Genomic DNA, 12,425 nt, shown 5'->3' on the forward strand with positions numbered 1-12,425 from the left:
TGAGTAAGAGTTTGAGTTTTATTTATGTTAGAATTGTCCCATGCAGAGATAACTCCCATTCTGAATTTGGTTACCATGAGGTGTGACTAGTTTGAGTATAGCTGGCTCCAACAGCTTTAAAATCCATAAAAATCACTTGAATTAACAGTAAATCAGCATGAAATTGCTAAACCCAACTCATAACAATGAGAAAGATTGGGACGCTGGGACAATGACGAATAGTCCAAATTGTAATTGTTCACTCTTTTTTTAACTATTTGCCAGCTCACAGCTTGTCGGTAATGTTTGATATTTTTGGAAAAATATCATATGCAATATTGCCATACCTGGGTAGCTCTGCATCATGACCGAAGGCATTCCCCTGTATCCAGGGTGGTTAGGGTCATAACCTTGTCCATAGGGGTAACCATGCATATATGGGATGTACCCTTGGTGCTGCGCTAGTGGTGATGAGAACTGCAAGTGGGCATTTGTACGAGAGTCTTTGTTCATGGTCCGATGTTCCTCAGAATTTATTCTAAGGTCAGTAATTTCTTTGCCATCCTCCTTAGGCCCGCTTTGACAGTCCTTAGGCCTGCACCTTTCGTCCTTTGATTTCCTTTCACGTTCTCGTTCTCTGTCGCGTTCGTCTTTCCATCGAGGTTGTTGTTGCTGGTTTTCACCATCCGCTTGAGCCTTTTGGCTGTCCGGGTACTGCTGGTGATCATATAATAGTAACAAAATGATCACATATGCAGAAAACTGGAGACAACACCAAAGCAGACTCCTGACAGATAAACATCTGTGTCATTAAAAAAAAAAAAAAATGTTTGCATAGGATTCTATCTTAACCTTGCCATACAATGCACGATGCGGTGAAACCGACTGGACCAGCTCATCGTATATTAAGTGATGGCAACTCAACTTGTAAACTGAACAGCTGGATATACAGATGCCCTGAATAGCGAGCTGTGTTGTATCAAGAGAATTTTAATTTTTCTTTTTAAACTATGAAAAGATGTACCTGTCATAATAGTTAATGAAGAGGTGGGCTGCTAAAGATAGTGGATGTTGGCGGGAATAAAAGGATGAGTGTGGGTGTTTTAAAGGAGTCTCACTAACCCAGTTTATTTGAATGCACCCAGTGAGCTATGTAGCGTTAGTGTGTATTTTGGTTACACGTTTCCATTTTTCATTCTCAAGCACATAATACATTATGAAGCTAAGTATTGATGTAAAACACAATATCTGATGCTTTATATATGCCAATTACTTGTCTTGGGGTGCCGCAGCGGCCGTTTCGTGTCTTGTTTGCATGGAAACCTAATGCTGATCAATCAGTCATTCATCAGTGGGTCTTTATCATGAATTGTGGCATGAGAAAAAAAGGTTAAATATGACTGACACTGAAATTGAGGTGCTGAGGAGTGAGCTGGGGATAAGAAAGTAGATAATTTAGTGTCAGAGAGATACAGTAGTCAGATACAGTAATCCCTTGTTTATCGTGGGGGTTACATTCCAGAAAACCCGTTATGGACGAAATCTACTTAGTAGCACCCAATTATTTGTTGGATTGCAGATACATTTTGTTTCTACATGGAATTTAATGGAATATGTCATCATTTAGTTGGGGTGTAGGTATTGATTTGTCGACTTGTGGTCAAAACTAAACCACTCAGTGTATGAACTACAATTTGCCGATGATGCAGCACTGATCTCTTGTGGCCCGAAATCCTTGCAATTCAAACAGACTATTACTAAAGACCAGCTACACATGTGTTAGGATGCCTGGTAATTGAGAATAAAATAGAAATCTTGAAGTTGTCCAGTAGTGGAGAACCTTCTATTATATTCCTAATTGACAACAAATCACTGAAAACATCAGAATTTCTGGTACCATTGACTCAGACATGCGAAATTGTATTGGTGCAGCTGCTTTTGGGTGTCACAAAAATATTTTTGCTTCCGGGCAAGTGGAGCTGTTACTAAAGCTTATGAATAATAATGAGCAAATGTGATGTAATTTGTGATAAGTGATACCGGACTAAATAGAATACCTCACAAATGGATCAAGTCCTACCAGGAGGAAAGACATTATTACCATTAGAAGTGTTTAATCTCATCCAATGGCAATGACCTATCGGGTCCCTCAAGGGTCAGTTCTTGGACCCCTCCTGTTCAGCTACATATGCTACCCTCAGATAAAATCCTTCAGAACCTTCATGTTGACTATCACAGTTATGCAGATGGCACACTGTTATATCTAGCAGTCTCCATAGTCATCTGGAGAATCTAGATGCTCTAAAACAGAAAACTGGATGAGCCAAAGCCTTTTTCAATTGAACCACAACAAAACCGATTTTGGCAGTAAGAAGAAGACCAAGTCCAAAACTTAAGTCTTCAGATATACTCTGACTTTCAACACTCATATCAAATCAATCAGTAAAACAGCCTTCTACCAGCTGAAGAACACATCCAGAGTCAAGGCCTGCATGCGCCAGGCCGTCAGGGGAAACTCATCTATGCTTTTATCTCTAATAGACTTGACTACTGTAATGGTCTTCTGACTGGACTTGCCCCCCCCAAAAAAAAACATTAAAAATGCTGCAGCTTCAGTATTGACTAGAACTTCCATCCATTTTCCATACCACATATCCTCACTGTTATTCAAAATCTAAAGCTGACGGATACACAGAATGCATTTTAGAGTTCTCCTACTGGTCTATAAAATCACTGAAATGTTTAGACCCTAAACACATGAAAGAAATGCAAATGCAATAAAAGAACAGTAGGGCTGTGAGATCTGCAGACTCAATTTAAATAGTGGCGCACAGAGCCTAAAGGTAACCAATAAATCATTCAAGTGTGCCAATTCTGTTTCCAACCCTTATTAAAAAAAAGAAGCAATCATATTAAACCACATTAATCAGATATGAAATGTCAAAATTAAAACTCAGCATTCTATTTTGCAAACAAACAAGATTGCGCATCGGCTGAAGCAGAGAGTTTATACATGGAGAATTGTTTTGGTTTCAATTCATTGTACTTCTTATATGCGTACACAAGAAGTACAAGAGGAAGAAATGTAATTGTCTTCTCTTTCATGCTATTACATATTTACATATCCCTCACCCACAACTGCACCTGGAATGAAGATTTTCCCACTGTAGGACATACAAAGCAGTCACTCACATTTGAAAAATGTACGGGCGTTATCAGTCATGCCTGCAGATATAAAGTTCCGGTTGTAGCCCACCAGTCATGCCCGCAGATATAAAGTTGCGGGTGTGTGTTCTTTTTGTAATTATGAGTGTACCCCTTTAAGAGAGGAGGGAGGCGGTGTCAGGTAAAGTAGGAAGTAGAAGTAGGCTGAGCAGCAGCTCGTTGTTAGAGACCGTGTGCTTCTGTGTTAAAAAAAAAAGACATCAGGCTGTGGTTCACTGCACTGGATCGGTTTTCATGTGCGCTGAGAGAGTGTGACAAATGTGCAATTACGCAGCGGTGCAGCTTAAAGGGAACATTGGTCAAGACTACACAAAATAAGCGACATCTTTCAATATATATGTTTATATTATTTATTTTATATTTTTACTCGTTATTAATTTTATGCAAGTGATTTTTCGTGCTCGACTGTGCAGATTTGCAAGTGCAATGCCTCGCGGGCCCGTAGGCACAAATCACAGTCACTGTGTGAAGGTCACTGTATATTACAAATATTTAATAAGAATAATAATATGCTTTTAACCCCTGTGCAGTGATGTACAATGATGGCTAATTAATTTCCAGTTCAGACGTATTATTCTGTGTGGGTGTGTATTAGTTTGTACTTATGTCTCTAAACATGAATTAATTCGGCCGTTATTTTGTTGTTCAAATTTGCTTACTCTTTACTCTTAAAACGTTCCAGTTGTAAAGAGTTGTAATTGAAATGCACAATATACATTTGCTTTGAGGGTGTTTTGCTTAAGTGACACAAATATCAACCCATGGTAATGTGAGAAAGACTTGCTGGCTAAACCGTTAGGCAAGAGGCTTCACAGTGACAGTCTCTGTGTAGTAGGAAGCACAAAGCATCATGGTGCTTGCTGCTGGTTCCCAGAATTGCGTTTTTTTGTAGAAAATCAAGATTAACATTGCTCTTTACTTGTATTTGTTCTATTTCGTTATGAGTTTGAACATTTACTACACTTTATCCCCTTCCCCATTTGCGGTTGACACAAACATGCACTTTCAATGTTATTTCTATCCTTAGTGCCACAAAGCACGCTGGAAGCATGCTGGGAGACACCCGTGAGTGTGAATAACATGGTGACTAATGACTTGCGTGTGTGAGGAATAATGTAAGATTCTTCTGGTTACATATGCAAAATTGCAATTGTTCCTCACTGAGCCCCACCATGTGGCAACATGCATGCTAACACATACACTTTGCCTGTATGCCATCTATGTAACCAGGGTGTTTGAGTGTAGTTAATTGAAATAGTCACAACGAAAAACATTTACAGAATTTATGACCATGCTCCACACATACGGCATAGTATTATAAAATCTGGAGAAAATGTAAGACTTTTAAGACTTATAGTTGCGAAAATAAGGGTACATATACATCAACATTTTAAACCCATAAATTCTTCACAGAATTTTAGTATTCGGGTGGGGGGAATAATGAGGGAACATTGTAGTGTATTTATGTCCGGCTAGCTTGGAATTGGTAAATTAATTTCAAGAAACTCAGTGGTTTGTGTGGTAAATGGTGGGATTCAGATCACATTCATTGCATTACTAAGCAATGTAGCAATTTACCAAACGTGAGTTAAAATTGTTCCGTAAGGTTTCATTTCCTACAGAGTAAAACTGTCTATTTGTCCTTATGTGAGTCACTGCTGCCACATTGTAGTCAAACAGCCAGGAGTGCTAACTGAACCAAAAAATGTGCAAGTGAGTGACTGCACTACACATCCGCAAAGAATCCGTAATAAGTGAACCGTGATATAGTAAGGGATTACTGTATACGTCTGCAACTTTCAGGACCTTGCGCTACTGATGATACTCAATTTGCATTTACCTGTCTGTACCATATAGTCTGCTCTGTGCCAGCAGGACCTCTTGAATCAAGTGCTTGCTTTGATTCCTCCTTCCCATGGTGCCCCACTTCTGTCAGTTTCATCTTTAGCCCTTCAGCTTGCTGGGACTTGATGTCCTCTGCCTTAATGCTTCCCATAGATTTGGATGACACCTCAGAGGGTGAGTCCCTGCATTTACTTGTAGGCTGCGGCGTTTTTCCAACCTCAGATTGAATCGGGGTTTTGGAAAGGGTTGGCTGCATGGGGCTCTTTTGCTTCCAGTCATCCTTAATGGAAGCTTCTCTTTCTTTCATGGCTATGTCAGACTTTTTCTCAGCAGCACGGTGATGTTCTGCCATTTGTCGTTGACGCTCCTCAAACTGTTGTCGATAAGATGGGTTGGTATTCATTAAATGGTTATGGTACGTCTGATCTGAATGATATCCATATGGGGGTACATAGGCATACTGGTTGTAGTAAAGTGGTTGCATATACATATTAGATCGTTGTTGAATGACAGACGGTTGCTGTTGCTGCTGCTGTTGCTGACCAGGAACAATGTCAGGTTTGCGATCCTCGTGAACCTCAACCTTGACTTTCTCCTCCCCCTGATCCTGGTCATCCTCCCTTTTGATCTTCACTTGACCCTCTGCCACCGGTGCAGATGGATTTGGGCCACCAGGACTGGGGTTGACATAATTGGGTGAGTAATAGTTTTCATAGCCAGAATAGTATGGAGAATCTTTGTTGGGTGCGGGATGTGGGAAAAGAGCTTTTTTGACACTTTCTCTGAGTGCCTGGTCCTCTGTCCTGTTTTTTACATTCTCTAGTTTCCCTTCACCATCCTCACCAGCATCAGAGATATCTGAGTATGCTGGGCTGTGAGTTTTTACAGATGAATTGTCAGCACCATTCTGATTCATGTGAAGAGGTGTAAGAGGCTGTGGCATTCCACTGCCATCTATTCGGCTTGCAACACCAATAGATGGGCTAGGAGCATTATCTGTAAAACTGTATATCTTGTCAGCCTCGGCCTTGATGCTTGCCAGTCGACTTTGATGAGGGTCTGAGGATCCATTAAGAAGCCCTTCAGCCTTATTTCCTTGTTCAGGTACTTCTGTATATAATGGTTTTCCCTCTTCCAGTTTACCTCCCTTTCCTATTGACTTGGGGCTGTCACCCTCCTTTCCGCCATCCTTTTTCTTCTTGTCTTTCTTCTTCTTGTCTTTGGAGTTATTTGAGGGAGGATCTCCAACGGCAGGGTTTTTGGGTGATTTCATTTGGGGACTTTTGGGGATTCCTTGCAAAATTGGGGTCAGCCCTGGTGAAGAATTTGGGTTTCCTGAAGGGAAAGAGTACAACTGCGATGCTGAAGGCCCAGTGACAACGGTTCGTGATGACTTCATATATTTTTGAGGCATTTTATCAGCTTTTGTGTTGGGTTTTTTTGATTTTTCAGAACCTCTTTTTTCATCAATGCCATCATTACTGGTTTCATCAGAAAGACAAGCCCCTTCATCACAACCTTCCATGGGTGTACTTATTTCTGGTTCTGTTTCAGGAACTTTCTTTTTGCTCTGCTTGGAGCAAAACTTGCCCGGTGATGGAGAAGTACTTTGAACATCAAAGTTCCTTCCTTTCGGTGTGACCGACCGTGCTGGAGAAAATGATCCTTTTTGCGGGATGGATGCACCATTACAATTCTCAGGTTCAGGGTGAAGTGTCGAGTCCTCTCCATATTCACTGTCTATATCTAATTCTAGTTTCACATCATCATCCGCGTGGGCACGGGCTTGGTGGTACTTGAGACCATTAATGTGCTTATATCGCTTGTTGCAGTTGGGATGAGGGCAATCAATGAGAACAGGTGAGGGACAGCTACGATCAAGGGGTGGTGGAAGGGGTTCAGTCTTGATAGAGGGAATAAGAAGCCCTGTTAGCCCAACCCCTCCACTGTTAGAGTTTGTCCGGATACGTTTATTGCCTTTGCTGTCCTCCGAGCTAGAATTGGGTTCCATATCTGATGGAGGTTTGGCCTTCCGTTTTCCAGCTGAGGAGGGGCTTGCTTTAATATCCTCAGTGTTGCTGTTGGGAGGAGTGCGGCGTTCCGATGGTGTCTGGCTGCCTCTTCTGCCCTTACTGTTAGCGGCAGCGCGTGTCTTGTTGTTGGTGGCGCCTTTGTTGTCTGACGAGTTGCTGTTCTCGTTGATAGGAGTGTTGCTATTTGGTCTCATTCGTTTACCTCGGCCACGGCCATTTCTCATTTCCAGGTCACTTGTAGGGGATTCACAAAACCTGCAACCACATAAATTAAGAGGATAAATTAACACAACTCTAAAAGGCAAATTAGAAACTCCTTTTATGAATACAATAACTCGCACATACAGCTAGGTTTACACTATTGACAATTTTTTTATCAGAGTATCTTACCAAAAATTGTATTGAATAATGGTATATTCGGATGAATGACAAATTTTTGCTTGGTGAAAGACCACTAATGAATCCACAAGAAAAAAAAAAACATTTCACTTAAAATTAATGACCAAAATGAAAGACCAATTTATTTTAGGGGGGATACATAGGTGATGGCCCAACACAGTGGCATCCTGGCTCTGGGCTATTGTCAATGTTGTAACCTGCGTAAGCACTGCTGTGCAATCTCAACTGAGCAGCTTACATTTAGGATGTGACATACTGTAATAACGCAGTAGGTTTGTAGCTATGCGCTTATTAGCTTCAACCAGACTATCGATACTAAAATTAAGACGAAAACAAAGACATCTCGAGAAGAAAAACAAATATTACCTTGGTAAGTTTTTTCAAAAACTTTGCCAGTCACAATCATTTTTGTTCACCTAGAGTACTTGACACAAAATATAGCCACTTGGAGATACAAAGTAAGTACAGTAGCTATAAAACACAAGGGGAGCGTGTGAGACTATAACGTGATGTAACATATTCAGTGTTTTTAAGCACTGACGTATGTCTCCCAAAATACAAGCAGCACCTTGACTCTCCTACCAGAGACAACATTTTCGGCCACTGCTACACTACGCTAAATGATGCATATTGTGCTATCCCCCATGCAGGTCTGCGATCATTAGATCACTGCTTAATTCACTTAATAACAACATTGGGGAACAAACTTAAATATGCCAAGACCTAAGGTGAAAACACAGAAAATTGGATGATGTAAGTAAAGGTAGAGGAGCATCAAGGCTCTTTAGACTGCACCAGTGTCTTTGAAACTTCAACTGGCAGCCAGGATGAATATCCAGACAGTGTCACGTCTTATACCAGTTTCTGTGAAGGTGTCTGGAGCAACAAAGATATTTTGCACGTTCAGTAACAACAAGTTGTGGTTCACTGCCAAACTACAGCAACTTCGCCAGGCTAAAAAACACAGCTATGGAAGTGGGATCAGAGCCTTGCACAATCACGGTAGAAATGAGCTGACATAAGAAATTAACAGTTCACAGAGAAGCTTAGCAGAAAAGTTTGAAAAACTGTTTAACGACAACTCTAAATCCGTATGGCGAGGATTAAAATCATTAACTGATTAGACGCGACAATCCCCAGAATGGAGAACAATAAAAGACAACGTGAACACCTTCTACTCTAGATTTGAAAATGACACTTTCACAACCCACACCCATACCACCAACCACCATCACACCTCTGACTTCTATGTTGACCGTTTCATGAACAGGATGTGAGATACATCTTCAAACAAAGCAACAGACCCAGACCTTGTGTGCCATTCTGCATCAACATCTGCATGGTCTGCTTGCTCAGGTCTTCACACATCTTCAATAGATCTCTTAAACTGTGTGCAATCCCATCTGGTTTTAAATTCTCCACCCTCATATCAGTCCCGAGAAACCTGTATTCTCGGGTCTGAATGACAACAGGCCAGTCACCTGCATATCTTTGGTCATGAAATCCTTTGAACACATCATACTGGACCACCTCAAGATCGTCACAGGACCCAGGCTGGACACCCTGCCGTTTCCATACTGAGAAAACAAGTCTGTGGACATTGTATTTGACATGGGACTGCACTTCATCATCGAACATCTCAACGGTACAGAAACATACATGACAATCCTGTTTGTGGTTCTGCGATGAACACCATAATATCCGAACTCTTCAACAATCTTCCCCAGCTAAGCGTTTCGCCGACCATCTGTTGGTGGCCTCACAGCTTCATGATGGCTAGTACACAGCAGGTAAGGCTGGGGAACACCACCTCATCAACACGCACCATCACCACCGCGGCGCCCCAAGGATGTGTCCTCTTTTTCTGCTGCTCTTCTCTCTCTACACAAATAATTGCACCACAACACATCCAGCTATCAAGCTCCTGAAACTTGCAGATGATACACAAGTCATGGGTCTCATCAAAGATGGTGACGAGTCTGCATATCACCAGCTGGAGTTTTGGTGTGGCCAACACAACCTGGAGCTGAACACGCTCAAGAGTGCAGAGATGATGATGAACTTCAGGAAGCATCCTTCGTCACAGCTGCCCCTCATGCAGTCCATCTGCTCTGTGTCAACCACTGAAACCTTAAATAACCTTCCTGGGAATTATAGTCTCTTCACCCCTGAAGCGGGAAAAATCAACTCCGTCCTCAAAAAAGCCCAGCAGAGTAAGTACGGTACTTCCTGCAGATTTAAGGAAGCTCCGCGTGCCACAAAAGCTGTTGAGAGGACTCGACACAACAGTTATCGACTCAATGCTGTGTTCATCCATCACAGTGTGGTTTGGTGCTGCCACAAAATAGGAAAAACTCTGACTGCAATGGACAATAAGGACTGCCGGGAAAATTACCAGTACCTCCTACCCACCCTTGAGGAAATTCCCAGAAGCAAGACAAAGAGCATGCAAAATCATCTTGGAACCTCCATATCCTGGTCACCACTCTTTCACTCCCTCATACTACTAAATTGCCAGAGACTAAGTGAGTCTCCTTAGTGTTCTGTTTTTATGTCTCAGAAGTATTTTATGTCAAAATGGCTGTACTAGACATACTCGAGCGACTCCATCACAAGAGATAAATTGTTTTTGACATACTTGACAACACACAACGAGTTTTGTAATGCCCCGAGAAATGGTCAAATATTGTAAAAATGTAAAGCAGGGGGCTGAAACAATCCACACCCCACAATAACAACCCACCCATCCTCTTAAAGATGGACACACTTAATTACTAATATGATAGGAACTGCAAACTCGCTTGTTTGTTCATTGAAGATAAAAAAAAATATGTTCGAATATTTCATGAACGCTGCAGAAATATTACAAATGTATGCCTTGATGTCTGTGTCAGTGTGTTAACTCTCAAGCTTTTTCGAACTGAAATTGTGAGAATTGTTTGGCTTAATTTTGACGCAAACCAATATGAAATGTGATTTTGAACAGTAAACAACCGATCTGCCAAAGCAAAGCAAAACAAATTTATTTGTATGGCGCATATGATACACAAGGTAACTCAATGTTCTTTACATGATTAAATGCATTTGAATACAAAGAAATAAAACATTTGAAAAAGTGGAAAACATAAATCACAAAAAATAAAAGTAAGATTAAAACAGCCTACAGTGCAAGAAATATCATTGTAAAGTGCAAATACTCTAAAAAGTAAGGGAAAAAGAAGTTTTCAACATGGATTTAAAAACATTCATACTTGGGGCTGATTTCACCTCTGTTAGCAACTTACTCCATTTGTGTGCAGCATAAGAGCTAAATGCTGCTTCACCATGTTTGCTTTGGACTCTGCGCGCCAGTGTATTGATCTCAGTGCCCTACTAGGTTTGTATTCTATCAACATTTCTTTCATGTATTCAGGATCTAAACCATTTAGTGATTTATAGACCTGTAGCAGCATTTTAAAATATATTCTAAAGCTGACTGGAAGGCTGTGTTGACTTTAGAATTGGAGTTATACACTATGACTTCTTTGTTCCGGTCAGATCCTGAAGTGCAGCATTGTGAATGAGCTGCAGCTGTTTAAAGGAGACATCCAGTGGTTTGGATTAACAATGTATCCAATAGGTCATGTCATATTGTACTGTACCTTGACAATGTGTTGTTCATCCTCTCTCATTTAATGTTTTTTGAGAAGATTTTTATCGGCAATTACGAATTTTCGTGGGTGCCGCCATTCTGGCGAGTCACATGACCTACATCCGTGGATGTAACGGAATAGGTGAGGGAACAAAGGCTCACTTACGTTGGGAAACAATTATGCCCAGCGCTGATTTCTCAGACTTATCCTCATCTGATGAAGAAATAGCAGTATCGGTTGATCGGGAAAACGGAGGAATGCGTCCATACAGATTTGAACCTGCCGCTGTAAATAATGTAGAATTTTCGGATGGTTCTTAGGACAGGAATGACTTGGAGTCTGACTACTCGGCCGACGCGCGGGACATTAAGTGCGTAAACAAAGGCTCGGTTACATTCCTACACAATTATGCACAGCACTGATTTCTCAGATTTATCCTCATCTGATGAAGAATGCGAGTCGGGCGACGCGCGGGACACACAATTTATCCATCCTACGATTTTGGAGTGTGTTTTGGCCAGTCAGCGGAGGACTGCACTAAGGACAACACTCGTGGGCATGAAGGATGGTAGAACTCATCAGTGAAAGGTAGGCCTTATATTGTGGTATAGGTTGCTTTAGCCAACAGGGTGGCCGGGGTCCAGCTGATAATGAAATAATCTTTGGCTTGGTGGAAGTTAATATTACCTCCACAACAGTGTCACAGTAGCTCGGCTGGAAATGCGTTGGCCTTACATTTCTGAGGACCTGGGTTTGATTTTTGTGGAGGTTTTTTTTTTTTTTGTTCATTTTCTATTTCTATTATCTAGTATCTATGTTATGCAGACAAGTTGATCATGATCCAAGTTCATTCCAATAAGCTCCATTCTTTGTTCAGCCTTTCAAACTCACGACAACACATTCCACCACAGTTGGCTTTAGGTCACAAAGAGAACACGAACAACAGTCTTTCGAAATGAGCCTGTCTGGAACATCTCCGAGGTCCATGTTACTCCCTCTGTCAAGGTCACACCCCCTCTCCATTACGTCAAGTTCCGCCTGTGTGTATTCTGACTCAAACGCTTGAACATTGTACTTTATTTTAGTTTTGTCTGCTTAATGGCGGGAGTACGAATAACAGAGCATCGACTCGCTCTTATACCCGCTTTATTGACTCACAACAACACAACACTTCCCGGCTTGTATTTACAGCGATGCACGCGTGCCTCGCCCCCCCCCCCCACTCCGCCAGTGATTGCAAGAGACTGGCTGCTTGAAAAGTAGATCTTAGGGTAAAAACATCTGGCCACCCCTGGTATATATTAAACCAACT

General features: G+C 41.4%; 1 protein-coding gene across 4 annotated transcripts in view; it reads right to left on the reverse strand.

Moving 5' to 3' along the window:
• The window catches only part of LOC133498465 (zinc finger protein 609-like), a 157,038-nt gene that overhangs the window by 9,088 nt on the left and 135,525 nt on the right, over positions 1-12,425 (reverse strand). For 3 of the 4 annotated variants that reach the window (XM_061815317.1, XM_061815316.1, XM_061815318.1), the window contains exons 5-6: positions 5,045-7,337; positions 327-696 (exon numbers count right to left, since the gene is read on the reverse strand). In XM_061815317.1, the coding sequence (XP_061671301.1) occupies positions 327-696; positions 5,045-7,337 (2,663 nt within the window). The remainder of the gene's footprint in view (positions 1-326; positions 697-5,044; positions 7,338-12,425) is intronic. The other variant, XM_061815319.1, reaches the window with a different exon arrangement.

Source organism: Syngnathoides biaculeatus, chromosome 3 (genome assembly GCF_019802595.1).
Source record: "Syngnathoides biaculeatus isolate LvHL_M chromosome 3, ASM1980259v1, whole genome shotgun sequence".
Taxonomy (NCBI): domain Eukaryota; kingdom Metazoa; phylum Chordata; class Actinopteri; order Syngnathiformes; family Syngnathidae; genus Syngnathoides; species Syngnathoides biaculeatus.